General features: G+C 46.8%; 1 protein-coding gene and 1 pseudogene across 1 annotated transcript in view; both read left to right on the plus strand.

The window, feature by feature from the left end:
• The first annotated feature begins 487 nt into the window (after positions 1-487).
• LOC121838837 lies at positions 488-2,383 on the plus strand (annotated as a pseudogene).
• Positions 2,384-3,679: 1,296 nt separating this feature from the next.
• The window catches only part of LOC121844957 (vacuolar protein sorting-associated protein 13C-like), a 45,911-nt gene continuing 34,350 nt past the window's right edge, over positions 3,680-15,240 (plus strand). Inside the window, exons 1-3 of the mRNA XM_042315496.1 lie at positions 3,680-3,919; positions 8,739-8,782; positions 11,632-11,674. Of these exons, the coding sequence (XP_042171430.1) occupies positions 3,820-3,919; positions 8,739-8,782; positions 11,632-11,674 (187 nt within the window). The 5' untranslated portion in view covers positions 3,680-3,819. The remainder of the gene's footprint in view (positions 3,920-8,738; positions 8,783-11,631; positions 11,675-15,240) is intronic.

Here is a 15,240-nt window from a genome sequence, read left to right on the forward strand (position 1 = left end):
CTCTGGTGTGTGTCTGTTCATGGTCCAGCTGATATCCCATGTGCTGACCCCAGGGTGCAGTATCGTGGCATTGGTTGCCGTGTGTTTCCATGTGAACAGCCTGCCTGGCTGGCTTGTCTGTGAAGGGATGACCAGGACAGAGAGGGAGGATCTTCTTAACAGCAGTGACCGCTGCCCAGATCCACAGCCCTATTTAACCTGCTTGGCTGTCTCCTATAGCATCACACACACTGGATACAACAGGAGGATACTACAGGAGGATACTACAGGAGGATACTACAGGAGGATCCTACAGGAAGATACTACAGGAAGATACAACAGGAGGATACAACAGGAGGATACAACAGGAGGATACAACAGGAGGATCCTACAGGAGGATCCTACAGGAAGATACAACAGGAGGATCCTACAGGAGGATCCTACAGGAAGATACTACAGGAGGATACTACAGGAGGATACTACAGGAGGATCCGACAGGAAGATACTACAGGAGGATCCTACAGGAGGATACTACAGGAGGATCCTACAGGAAGATCCTACAGGAAGACACTACAGGAGGGACACTGAGCCTGACACTCTCTGTAAGTAGACTGACACTGATAACAGGTGACTATAACCGCATGGAGTCAAAGGACCAGGCTTGAATGTGCTCTTACATTCAAGGTCATTTCCTTTACAGTAAAAAAACTTTTGTGGTCAACTATCCCTGTACCAGGATACAGGTATTATTATTTAAATTCATTGAATTGAATAAGGAACTGAATTTAATTCATATATTACATGATGAGGGAGAATTGGCTTTGCAATTATTGGTTTTGAAACGTTGTAGCATTTGTTGCTTGTGTTTTTTGGTTTTTGAAAAAGTTGCCTGTGATCTGACCTTACTGTTAATTTTCTTCCTTCTCTTTCTCCAGAGCTGTGATCCTGACAAAAATGTAATGTGGGTCGCTGAACAGATCCGTGTTTCAGTGGCCAAAAACAACCTTCTGTTGCAAATAGCGGAGTACAGCCTCCGCATCTCAGACATCATGTTGGGAGAAAGAACATCTCGGGAGAAAGGAAGGAAAACGATCTCTCTGTGTCCTAACATCATCACTCCGAATACAATCCCAGAGTTCTGCATCCCACCAAAGATCTCGCCACAGCAGGAGCTAAAGATGGTGGACTGGAGTAAAACTAGCCCTGTTGGAAAGGTGTCCTTTTCACCTGAGAAGGGCAGCAGCCCGGAGAGGGAGGTAGCAGTGAGAGAACCCTTCATCAACACTCACCCAACCCTCATCCAGGTAGAGAGCGTGGACGAGACTCCATACGACCAGGGCTTCAGTGATGAGGAGAGTACCAACGCTGACCCCCAGAGCCAAGCAGCTCTCTCCCTGCCCCACCTGGCCAAGGCCCAGACCTGCTACGGTTTCTGTACCCTCCTGGAGAGCCCCCACACCCGGAGGAAAGAGTCTCTGTTCCACAGCCACCCCAACGCCTGCCCCCTCCCCCTGATCGCTGCCTCTCCCGGGCCTCGCGGCCGCTCCAAAACGTACCCCTCCAGAACCTCATCTCTACCCCACTCCCCGTCATCCTCCTTCAGCCTCACCAAGCTGACCTCCGGCAGGCTGTCTCCGGGAGGCTCCAGGCTGGTGGCTCTCCAGAGACAGAGCACCCTGGACAGTGACACCACCTCCTCCGCCGAGTCTTCCCCCTTCAGCTCCCCTCTCCTGGCCAGGCCGCCTCCCAAGACCTCCCTGCTCAAAGCCCTGAGCCACGACAGACTGCTGTCCCGGACTATGAGAAAAGCTGTGCTCTCCAGAAACAACTCTCTGTCCACGGATGAAGGCAGCTCCACGGACAACAGCCCCAATATCATCCGGAGAGCCTCTGATGCTGGATTAGTAAAACCCCTTCCCCAGGTGCCTTCACCCTGGCTCCCCTGCCATCTTCCCCAGAGACCTCGTCCTCCACAGAGAGAGGGTCATGAAGGAGAGTCTAGCTCCTGTAGGTAGAGAGGGGGCACTACGGCTCTCAGCAGAGTACTGCCTAGACAACCAGAGACTCAGAGTGAGGTTGGTCAGTGCTGAGGGACTGTATACTATCGCTGTGGATCCTAAGAGCATCAACTGCAGCATCAGTATCTGTCTGTTACCGGGGAAGATTCAGAAGCAACGCAGCGCGGTGATTAAGAGGAGCAGGAACCCCATCTTCAACGAGGATTTCTTCTTCTATGGTATCTCACAGGAAGATATCTGCTGTCGGTCGCTGCGGTTCAAAGTTGTCAACAAAATGTCCTCCATGAAAAGAGACTATATTTTGGGAGACTGTGAGATTTTGCTGGAAAGTTTATTATCTATGTAGAAATTGTTTATTTGCTTAAAAAAAAAATAACTAGGCAAGTCAGTTAAAGAACAAATTCTTATTTTCAATGACAGCCTAGGAACAGTGGGTTAACTGCCTGTTCAGGGGCAGAATGACAGATTTTTTACCTTGTCAGCTCTGGGGTTTGGAACTCACAACCTTCCAGTTACTAGTCCAATGATCTAACCACTAGTCTACCCTGCCGATTGTATTTAAGAATTAAAAAAAACTTTTTATACTGCTACATATTTATTAAATCAACGTAAAAAACACAATCTGGTTGTTTTGAGTCTTATCCTACTAAAGTGTGACAGTTTATTTCACCGGAGGTTGGTGGTACCTTAATTGGGGAGGACGGGCTCGTGGTAATGGCTGGAGCAGAATCAGTGGTGCGGAGCGGAATCAGTGTTTGGTTTCCATGGTTTCCATGTGTTTGGTGTCATTCCATTTGCTCCGTTCCAGACGTTTATGAGCCGTCCTCCCTTCAGCAGCCTCCACTGGTCTATTTCAACAGCTGCAATCGTCTACACAACAGCCTACATCGACACAAGGAAGGATTTAGAAATTGAATTCATGATTTAGATTTGGTCCATAAATGGAAACAATACAATGTTGGGCAGGCGTTTGATCTTTGAAGAGGTTGATTATTGTATTTGATACCTTTCTCAGACGTTGACGCATCAACCACTGGCTGCCTGCTACGTCATCGACTGTGTCTCGTCGACTGACAGATTGCTAGGACATGTGACGTGGTTTGCTGATGAGTAAAATACCTATCCAGACGTTGTACGATCTGTCAGGCGCCAGCAATGTAGGAATGTGCAGCAACATAATTTGTTTTTTCCCCCCTCCCTCCATACAACACACAAATAATTATAATAATTTCCTCATTTTAAACCATTGAAATACATGACAACATAAATGGGAAAATGTATTTAAAGGAAAAAGAAGAATGAATTGGACCTGCTTGAAAACCTATAGTAAATCATCTTTGAGAGCATTACATTTTATAATATACATTTAATTCATTGGAAAAGCTTTTATTTAACAAATACATTACAATTACATTGCCCTATGATGAGAAGGCTAAACACAAAATGGTTAATAACCTTGTCAAAGATGACACTACCAAATATAGTGAATTGATATGTTACAAAGGACTACATTCCCTCATGTTTAAAAGTCATTCAATGATTTAATTCTGGCCATAATATTATTTTTAGCATGATCATAATTGTGTTATTTGCTTATACAGTTTATTCAAGATCACATAATATGACACCCACTGGCTGTCACAGTATACAGGCATTACTAGTCGATTACCGAGATTACTAGTCGATCGCAGAGCGAATCACTTTCATATTAAGCTCTTGTCATCTTGTGCCACGGAAAGGCGTTCACACACATCACGGGATAATCTCGGGCATTTACCCACATCAACAAGGGTAGTAGTGTTAGCCACGAAGTTCAACAACAATGGTGTTTGAATCTATGGTCAGTGATCTCCTGAACAGGTTCATCGGAGACTATGTGGAAAACCTCGACAAGTCCCAGTTGAAGATTGGCATTTGGGGAGGTAAGTGAAACGCACAGAAGAAGAGGTTGGAATGACAGTTTTAAAGCGTCGCTGATTTATACAGAGCAAGCAATGCTAATGCGGCTAAGGTTAGCTATCAGCATTTTAATTCAAACAAACAAGCCCTAATGCTAACTAGCTAACTAGCTACTATAACCAGTCTTTGGGGATATGATGCTAACGAGAAAAAAAAAAGAAAGGTTTTTGTTAATTAACATACCTGTAATGATATCGAGATGTTGTAGGAGCCTTGGGTGTGAGTCTAGAAAGTCACTGACTGGGGACACACAGCTAACATATTTACTTTGATCTGGCATTGCATAAATGGGCTGTCATACACCAACAACCTTATGTTTTATCAGGTTTAGTCTACATTTATTAGTAATCTATTATTATATGGGAGGAGGAGGAGGGGGGTACAACATGCAGACATAGACATAAACAAACATGCATTAATCCCAGTTGTTTCCTGCTGGACACAGTGTAGTCTAATGTCTAACTAATCTGTCTTCCCAACAATGAATGCATACAGGATTGGGCGGACTGGTAAATCAAGATGGTATGATCTGGTCAGGAACTAAGGCATCAACCAGGTTACAGTTGATGCCTTTCTCTCAGTGTGGATCTCTTGAGTGAAGTGGCAACTTTTCTATTAGCCATATGCTATACTTTACTCGCCTGGGCCCTGATCTATACTTTACTAGCCTGGGCCCTGATCTATACTTTACTAGCCTGCGTCCTGATCTAGACTTTACTAGCCTGCGTCCTGATCTAGACTTTACTAGCCTGGGCCCAGATCTAGACATTACTAGCCTGGGCCCAGATCTAGACATTACTAGCCTGGGCCCAGATCTAGACTTTACTAGCCTGGGCCCAGATCTAGACTTTACTAGCCTGGGCCCAGATCTAGACTTTACTAGCCTGGGCCCAGATCTAGACTTTACTAGCCTGGGCCCAGATCTAGACTTTACTAGCCTGGGCCCAGATCTAGACTTTACTAGCCTGGGCCCAGATCTAGACTTTACTAGCCTGGGCCCAGATCTAGACTTTACTAGCCTGGGCCCTGATCTATACTTTACTAGCCTGGGCCCTGATCTATACTTTACTAGCCTGGGCCCAGAGCCATACTTTACTAGCCTGGGCCCAGAGCCATACTTTATACTAGCCTGGGCCCAGAGCTATACTTTACTAGCCTGGGCCCAGAGCTATACTTTACTAGCCTGGGCCCAGAGCTATACTTTACTAGCCTGGGCCCAGAGCTATACTTTACTAGCCTGGGCCCTGATCTATACTTTACTAGCCTGGGCCCTGAGCTATACTTTACTAGCCTGGGCCCAGAGCTATACTTTACTAGCCTGGGCCCAGAGCTATACTTTACTAGCCTGGGCCCTGATCTATACTTTACTAGCCTGGGCCCAGAGCTATACTTTACTAGCCTGGGCCCAGAGCTATACTTTACTAGCCTGGGCCCAGAGCCATACTTTACTAGCCTGGGCCCAGAGCCATACTTTACTAGCCTGGGCCCAGAGCCATACTTTACTAGCCTGGGCCCAGAGCTATACTTTACTAGCCTGGACCCAGAGCTATACTTTACTAGCCTGGACCCAGAGCTATACTTTACTAGCCTGGTCACAGATCTATACTTTACTAGCCTGGTCACAGATCTATACTTTACTAGCCTGGTCACAGAGCTATACTTTACTAGCCTGGGCCCAGATCTAGACTTTACTAGCCTGGGCCCTGATCTAGACTTTACTAGTCTGGGCCCAGAGCTATACTTTACTAGCATGGTCCCAGATCTAGACTTTACTAGCCTGGGCCCAGATCTATACTTTACTAGCCTGGGCCCAGAGCTATACTTTACTAGCCTGGTCCCAGATCTATACTTTACTAGCCTGGTCCCAGATCTAGACTTTACTAGCCTGGGCCCAGATCTATACTTTACTAGCCTGGGCCCAGATCTATACTTTACTAGCCTGGGCCCAGAGCTATACTTTACTAGCCTGGGCCCAGATCTATACTTTACTAGCCTGGTCCCAGATCTAGACTTTACTAGCCTGGTCACAGATCTATACTTTACTAGCCTGGTCCCAGATCTATACTTTACTAGCCTGGGCCCTGATCTAGACTTTACCAGCCTGGGCCCAGATCTAGACTTTACCAACCTGCGCCCAGATCTAGACTTTACTAGCCTGGTCCCAGATCTAGACTTTACTAGCCTGGGCCCAGATCTAGACTTTACTAGCCTGGGCCCAGATCTAGACTTTACTAGCCTGGGCCCTGATCTAGACTTTACCAGCCTGGGCCCAGATCTAGACTTTACCAACCTGCGCCCAGATCTAGACTTTACCAGCCTGGGCCCAGATCTAGACTTTACTAGCCTGCGCCCAGATCTAGACTTTACTAGCCTGGTCCCAGATCTAGACTTTACTAGCCTGGTCCCAGATCTAGACTTTACTAGCCTGGGCCCAGATCTAGACTTTACTAGCCTGGGCCCAGATCTAGACTTTACTAGCCTGGTCCCAGATATTTCTGTGCTCTTGCCAATTCCATCGCTATCATTGTCAAGCCAACGACATAACCATTCAATAAGGGGTTGGCAAGAGAGCGGAAACAGACTGTGCCCAGGATAAGCCACAGTTAGTTGATAGTATTTACCTAGCTAGTAGGATATACATTCGAATGTGAAATCTAAATATTTAGTCACACATACAGCTGGTGAAAGAGGAGGCCTATATAATAATCAACATGTTGATCCTGGCAAACAGACATGAAGAAAGTACTTGACGTTTTGAGTTGTCACTGCAATGTTTGCTATGAAGGAAGTTCAGGATACTGCAGTAAGGCTCTAGGTAGGCAACACCGTCCCCACCCACCGTCACTATAATACATGCAGAAACCATTGTGACTGTTGGGGCCTTCAGCCGTACCTGTCATACTCTCCCCGTCGTCTGAGTGTTGACAGATGGTGGACGAGGTAGGAGGGTAGGATCTTTGTCCCCCATGTTTGCACACCAAACCTGACACCAGGATTAATACAGTAGTTGGATTAATACAGTAGTTGGGAATCTATGATTCCTTAGACTGGACTCTTATTTTTGTCATGGTTAGACCACAGTTCTAGCCTAGCCGATATCTTTTGAACGTTGAAGCCAGATAACAGCCATTGTATCACATTTGCATAAGTGTCATATGTCCTAGGAAGACCAAAGATATCCGACAGCACCATTTTGTTTATGTTGTAATGCTATAGGCTCACACAGGGAAAACCCTTACTACAAATACCAAACAGCAACGAACAGATTCCTTTACTAGTCACTGTTTATTCTCTGTCGGCCTAGTTATCGTTATCATGTGTCTCAACCGTCGACTAGGCCCTATACAGAGCTTCATGGTTAAACGTTAGTCTGTTGGTTGTAACCGGCTTAGTTTACCCCTTGGTCCTTGATAAAAGGCCAAAGGTCAGATAAGGTCATTGTTTTGACCACTGTAGTGTTTCTCCAGGTTAATAATATCTAAACTCTACACTAAATTTAAATTGATGTTGTTTAATTCAATCATTGATGGAAAAAGGCCTACGTTCTAACTCTAGATATGTGAATGGGAGGGCGAAGGAGTACAGAGTCTACCAACAACATATTCTGAAGAGATTATGATCACATGACCGTTCCATCTCAAAGCAAGCTCACTTTTACCTCACAACACTATGAATGCTTTTGTCACGCCTTGACGTGGGAGGCTTGGTTGCTTTTAGGCCTGGGTTTATTTTTCCCAAGATCCCAAGGCAGTTACCTGTCGGAGCTAGATCACCTTTACAGCCCTGTGACTGCCGTCAGAGGTGATCAACAACACGGTTTCACCAGACGTTTAACTTCCTGTTAGGCCTAGGCTATATAACCACCAGGCATGGTTGTTTAACTTCCTGTTATGCCTAGGCTATATAACCACCAGGCATGGTTGTTTAACTTCCTGTTATGCCTAGGCTATATAACCACCAGGCATGGTTGTTTAACTTCCTGTTAGGCCTAGGCTATATAACCACCAGGCATGGTTGTTTAACTTCCTGTTAGGCCTAGGCTATATAACCACCAGGCATGGTTGTTTATCTTCCTGTTAGGCCTAGGCTATATAACCACCAGGCATGGTTGTTTAACTTCCTGTTAGGCCTAGGCTATATAACCACCAGGCATGGTTGTTTAACTTCCTGTTAGGCCTAGGCTATATAACCACCATGACTGACCTTTTTGTAGTGGCCCGATGAAAGAAACCTGACACCCAGGTCGACACACACACAGTTCATAATTGTCTGAATCTACTCTGCTAGCTGTAAGTCAAGCAGACTTCCTGTAACTAGTGTATGCATCAAACAGACTTCCTGTAACTAGTGTACGCATCAAACGGACTTCCTGTAACTAGTGTACGCATCAAACGGACTTCCTGTAACTAGTGTACGCACCAAGCAGACTTCCTGTAACTAGTGTATACACATCAAGCAGACTTCCTGTAACTAGTGTATACACATCAAGCAGACTTCCTGTAACTAGTGTATGCATCAAGCAGACTTCCTGTAACTCGGGTACGCATCAAGCAGACTTTCTGTAACTAGTGTATACACATCAAACAGACTTCCTGTAACTAGTGTATACGCATCAAGCAGACTTCCTGTAACTAGTGTATGCATCAAACAGTTCCTGTAACTAGTGTATACACATCAAGCAGACTTCCTGTAACTAGTGTACGCACCAAGCAGACTTCCTGTAACTCGGGTACCCATTATATTATCATTATTAACCAGTGTTTTCTCTCATCTTCTGTCCAGGCAATGTTGTTCTGGAGAACCTGAAAGTGAAAGAAAATGCGTTGGTAAGTCTGCATGACTTTATTCTCATCAACATGTGATGTCATTTTAAACAGATGTTATTTACTCTCCAGGTGTCCATCCCTATTGCCCTCACCTCACAGAGGCCTGTAGTAGACTAGGTCTGGTTCTGATCTATCCCTATTGCCCTCACCTCACAGAGGCCTGTAGTAGACTAGCTCAGGTTCTGATCCATCCCTATTGCCCTCACCTCACAGAGGCCTGTAGTAGACTAGGTCTGGTTCTGATTGCCCTCACCTCACAGAGGCCTGTAGTAGACTAGGTCTGGTTCTGATCCATCCCTATTGCCCTCACCTCACAGAGGCCTGTAGTAGACTAGGTCTGGTTCTGATCTATCCCTATTGCCCTCACCTCACAGAGGCCTGTAGTAGACTAGGTCCGGTTCTGATCTATCCCTATTGCCCTCACCTCACAGAGGCCTGTAGTAGACTAGGTCTGGTTCTGATCCATCCCTATTGCCCTCACCTCACAGAGGCCTGTAGTAGACTAGGTCTGGTTCTGATCTATCCCTATTGCCCTCACCTCACAGAGGCCTGTAGTAGACTAGGTCTGGTTCTGATCTATCCCTATTGCCCTCACCTCACAGAGGCCTGTAGTAGACTAGGTCTGGTTCTGATCATCCCTATTGCCCTCACCTCACAGAGGCCTGTAGTAGACTAGGTCTGGTTCTGATCTATCCCTATTGCCCTCACCTCACAGAGGCCTGTAGTAGACTAGGTCTGGTTCTGATCCATCCCTATTGCCCTCACCTCACAGAGGCCTGTAGTAGACTAGGTCTGGTTCTGATCCATCCCTATTGTCCTCACCTCACAGAGGCCAGTAGACTAGGTCAGGTTCTGATCTATCCCTATTGCCCCTCACCTCACAGAGGCCTGTAGTATTGCCCTCACCTCACAGAGGCCTGTAGTAGACTAGGTCTGGTTCTGAATCCCTATTGCCCTCACCTCACAGAGGCCTGTAGTAGACTAGGTCTGGTTCTGTTCACCTGAGGTCTGGTTCTGATCTATCCCTATTGCCCTCACCTCACAGAGGCCTGTTAGACTAGGTCTGGTTCTGATCATCCCTATTGCCCTCACCTCACAGAGGCCTTCATAGACTAGGTCTGATCCATTATTGCCCCCTCACAGACCTGGGTCTGGTTCTTTTCACCTCACAGAGGCAACTGGGTCAGGTTCTGTCATTGATGTAGCCCTCACAGAGGAGACTGGGTCAGGTTCTGATAATCCCTATTATCACCTCAGAGGCCTAGTAGACTAGGTCTGGTTCTGATCTATCCCTATTGTCCTCACCTCACAGAGGCCTGTAGTAGACTAGGTCTGGTTCTGATCCATCCCTATTGCCCTCACCTCACAGAGGCCTGTAGTAGACTAGGTGATCCAAGCCTGGTGGTAGACTAGGTCTGGCTGATCTATCCCTATTGCCCTCAATCACAGAGGCCTGTAGTAGACTAGGTCTGGTGAAGCCTCACAGAGGCCTGGTCAGGTCTGGTTCTGATCCATCCCTATTGAAAGTGAAAGAGGGTGGTCTGGGTTATTCTCATCCATGTGTGTCATTTTAAACAGATGTTATTTACTGTCCAGGTGTCCATCATTGCCCTCACCTCACAGAGGCCTGTAGTAGACTAGGTCTGGTTCTGATCTATCCCTAGGTGACTAGGTCTGGTTCTGATCTATGTAGTGTCCTCAGTCACAGAGGCCTGTGGACTGGGTCTGGTGATCCAAGCCTGGTGGTAGACAGGGTTCTTATCCATCACTAGTGTTCAGTAGAGCCTGGAGGGTGAAGCCTCACAGGCCTGGTCAGGGGCTGTCAGTGTTCAGGCCTGTAGAGGTGGGAGGTTCTGAAGCCTGGTGGTCAGGGCTGTAGTGTTCAGTAGAGGTGGAGGTTCAGTCAGATGGTCACAGAGGGTAGAACTGGGTCAGGGTTCTGAATCATTGTGGTCAGGGCTGTAGTGTTCAGTAGAGGTGTGGTGGAAGTTAGAACACAGTGTTAGAGTGTCTGCTGCTCTGCCAGGAGACCCACATTCCTCTCAGACTGTCCATCTGTAATCTGCCACTGTCTCCTTTAGCTTCCATTGAAGTGACTCATCTTAAAAGACATGTATGTTACCGGTCTAACATTGATGTTGATGTTGACCCTGGTCTGTTGATTCTGGTCTCATGATGTTGATGTTGACCCTGGTCTGTTGATTCTGGTCTCATGATGTTGATGTTGACCCTGGTCTGTTGATTCTGGGCTAATGATGTTGATGTTGACCCTGGTCTGTTGATTCTGGTCTAATGATGTTGATGTTGACCCTGGTCTGTTGATTCTGGTCTCATGATGTTGACCCTGGTCTGTTGATTCTGGTCTCATGATGTTGATGTTGACCCTGGTCTGTTGATTCTGGTCTAATGATGTTGACCCTGGTCTCATGATGTTGATGTTGACCCTGGTCTGTTGAATCTGGTCTAATGATGTTGATGTTGATTCTGGTCTAATAATGTTGATGTTGATTCTGGTCTAATGATGTTGATTCTGGTCTCATGATGTTGATGTTGATTCTGGTCTAATGATGTTGATGTTGATTCTGGTCTAATGATGTTGATTCAGGTCTGTTGATTCTGGTCTAATGATGTTGATGTTGATTCTGGTCTGTTGATTCTGGTCTGTTGATTCTGGTCTAATGATGTTGATGTTGATTCTGGTCTAATGATGTTGATGTTGATTCTGGTCTAATGATGTTGATGTTGATCCTGGTCTAATGGTGTTGATGTTGATTCTGGTCTCATGATGTTGATGTTGATTCTGGTCTAATGATGTTGATGTTGATCCTGGTCTGTTATTTCTGTTACAGAGTGAGCTGGATGTTCCATTTAAAGTGAAAGCTGGTCAGATTGGTGAGTACCAGCCCCCCCAACAGTACACTGTGAAAGTGAAAGTTGGTCAGATTGGTGAGTACCGGCAGCCCCCCAACAGTACACAACACTCTTATTTCTATTTCTTCATGTTGTTTTCTTAATCATTCGTAGCTCCACAGCCTTGGTAGTCCTTAATCAGACTGGGAGAACTCTGGGATAGTGGTCCTGGTAAAGGACAAGTATTCAATCTATGAAGCATGAAACAAATCAGAGGCTACAGTAGATCCTGGGTCTCTGTTCAGAGGGTCTGATCCTGGGTCTGTTCAGAGGGTCTGATCCTGGGTCTCTGTTCAGAGGGTCTGATCCTGGGTCTCTGTTCAGAGGGTCTGATCCTGGGTCTCTGTTCAGAGGGTCTGATCCTGGGTCTCTGTTCAGTGGGTCTAGATCCTGGGTCTCTGTTCAGATCCTGGGTCTCTGTTCAGAGGGTCTGATCCTGGGTCTCTGTTCAGTGGCTACAGTAGATCCTGGGTCTCTGTTCAGAGATCCTGGGTCTCTGTTGATCCTGGGTCTCTGTTCAGAGGGTCTGATCCTGGGTCTCTGTTCAGAGGGTCTGATCCTGGGTCTCTGTTCAGAGGCTACAGTAGATCCTGGGTCTCTGTTCAGAGGGTCTGATCCTGGGTCTCTGTTCAGAGGCTACAGTAGATCCTGGGTCTCTGTTCAGAGGGTCTGATCCTGGGTCTCTGTTAGGTTCAGTAGATCCTGGGTCTCTGTTCAGTGGTCTGATCCTGGGTCTTAGTTCAGAGATCCTGGGTTGTTCAGTGACTCTGATTCTGGGTCTCTGTTCAGGGGTTGTTCAGTGACTCTGATTCTGGGTCTCTGTTCAGGGGTTGTTCAGTGACTCTGATCCTGGGTCTCTGTTCAGAGGGTTGTTCAGTGACTCTGATCCTGGGTCTTTGTTCAGAGACTCTGATCCTGGGTCTTTGTTCAGAGACTCTGATCCTGGGTCTTGTTCAGAGGGTCTCTGTTCAGAGACTCTGATCCTGGATCTTTGTTCAGAGACTCTGATCCTGGGTCTCTGTTCAGAGACTCTGATCCTGGCTCTCTGTTCAGAGACTCTGATCCTGGCTCTCTGTTCAGAGACTCTGATCCTGGCTCTCTGTTCAGAGACTCTGATCCTGGGTCTCTGTTCAGAGACTCTGATCCTGGCTCTCTGTTCAGAGACTCTGATCCTGGCTCTCTGTTCAGAGACTCTGATCCTGGGTCTCTGTTCAGAGACTGTGATCCTGGGTCTCTGTTCAGAGACTCTGATCCTGGGTCTCTGTTCAGAGACTCTGATCCTGGGTCTCTGTTCAGAGACTCTGATCCTGGGTCTCTGTTCAGAGACTCTGATCCTGGGTCTCTGTTCAGAGACTCTGATCCTGGGTCTCTGTTCAGAGACTCTGATCCTGGGTCTCTGTTCAGTGACTCTGATCCTGGGTCTCTGTTCAGTGACTCTGATCCTGGGTCTCTGTTCAGTGACTCTGATCCTGGGTCTCTGTTCAGTGACTCTGTTCAGTGACTCTGATCCTGGGTCTCTGTTCAGAGACTCTGATCCTGGGTCTCTGTTCAGAGACTCTGATCCTGGGTCTCTGTTCAGAGACTCTGATCCTGGGTCTCTGTTCAGAGACTCTGATCCTGGGTCTCTGTTCAGTGACTCTGGTCCTGGGTCTTAGTTCAGAGTAGTTTTGGGTCTTAGTTCAGAGCCGCCCTATGGGATTCCCAATCACGGCCGGTTGTGATACAGCCTGGATTCAAACCAGGGTGTCTGTAGTGACGCCTCTAGCATTGAGATGCAGTGCCTTAGACTGGCAGTATGTCTCGTGGATGGACAGAACAGGGTTCTACACCTCTAGCAGTATGTCTTGTAGATGGACAGAACAGGGTTCAGTTCTACACCTCTAGCAGTATGTCTTGTAGATGGACAGAACAGGGTTCTACACCTCTAGCAGTATGTCTCGTAGATGGACAGAACAGGGTTCAGTTCTACACCTCTAGCAGTATGTCTCATAGATGGACAGAACAGGGTTCAGTTCTACACCTCTAGCAGTATGTCTTGTAGATGGACAGAACAGGGTTCTACACCTCTAGCAGTATGTCTCGTAGATGGACAGAACAGGGTTCTACACCTCTAGCAGTATGTCTCGTAGATGGACAGAACAGGGTTCTACACCTCTAGCAGTATGTCTCATAGATGGACAGAACAGGGTTCAGTTCTACACCCCTAGCAGTATGTCTCATAGATGGACAGAACAGGGTTCTACACCCTTAGCAGTATGTCTCATAGATGGACAGAACCGGGTTCTACACCTCTAGCAGTATGTCTCGTAGATGGACAGAACAGGGTTCCACACCTCTACCAGTATGTCTCATAGATGGACAGAACAGGGTTCTACACCTCTAGCACTATGTCTCATAGATGGACAGAACAGGGTTCAGTTCTACACCTCTAGCAGTATGTCTTGTAGATGGACAGAACAGGGTTCAGTTCTACACCTCTAGCAGTATGTCTCGTAGATGGACAGAACAGGGTTCTACACCTCTAGCAGTATGTCTCATAGATGGACAGAACAGGGTTCTACACCTCTAGCAGTATGTCTCATAGATGGACAGAACAGGGTTCAGTTCTACACCTCTAGTAGTATGTCTCGTAGATGGACAGAACAGGGTTCCACACCTCTAGCAGTATGTCTCGTAGATGGACAGAACAGGGTTCTACACCTCTAGCAGTATGTCTCGTGGATGGACAGAACAGGGTTCTACACCTCTAGTAGTATGACTCATAGATGGACAGAACAGGGTTCAACATCTCTAGCAGTATGTCTCGTGGATGGACAGAACAGGGTTCCACACCTCTAGCAGTATGTCTCATAGATGGACAGAACAGGGTTCAGTTCTACACCTCTAGCAGTATGTCTCATAGATGGACAGAACAGGGTTCTACACCTCTACCAGTATGTCTCATGGATGGACAGATCAGGGTTCTACACCTCTACCAGTATGTCTCGTAGATGGACAGAACAGGGTTCAGTTCTACACCTCTAGCAGTATGTCTTGTAGATGGACAGAACAGGGTCCTACACCTCTAGCAGTATGTCTCATAGATGGACAGAACAGGGTTCCACACCTCTAGCAGTATGTCTCATAGATGGACAGAACAGGGGTTCTACACCTCTAGCAGTATGTCTCGTAGATGGACAGAACAGGGTTCCACACCTCTAGCAGTATGTCTCATAGATGGACAGAACAGGGTTCCACACCTCTAGCAGTATGTCTCGTAGATGGACAGAACAGGGTTCTTCACCTCTAGCAGTTTGTTTGTTAGATGGACAGTTGGGTTCTAGTACCAGCAGTATGTCTGTAGATGGCAGAACAGGCAACAACAAGCAGTATGTCTCATAGATGGACAGAAATAAATAGAGTATGATGTAGATGGACAGAAAGGGTTCAGTTCTATGCTAGCAGTATGTCTATTAGATGGACAGAACAGGGTTCAGTTCTCCTCATGGCTCCTAGATGGACTCCTCAGGGGTTCTACACCCTCATTGCTCCTCATTCTTCCTCATTGC

This window comes from Oncorhynchus tshawytscha, unplaced genomic scaffold (assembly GCF_018296145.1).
Source record: "Oncorhynchus tshawytscha isolate Ot180627B unplaced genomic scaffold, Otsh_v2.0 Un_scaffold_7998_pilon_pilon, whole genome shotgun sequence".
NCBI lineage: Eukaryota > Metazoa > Chordata > Actinopteri > Salmoniformes > Salmonidae > Oncorhynchus > Oncorhynchus tshawytscha.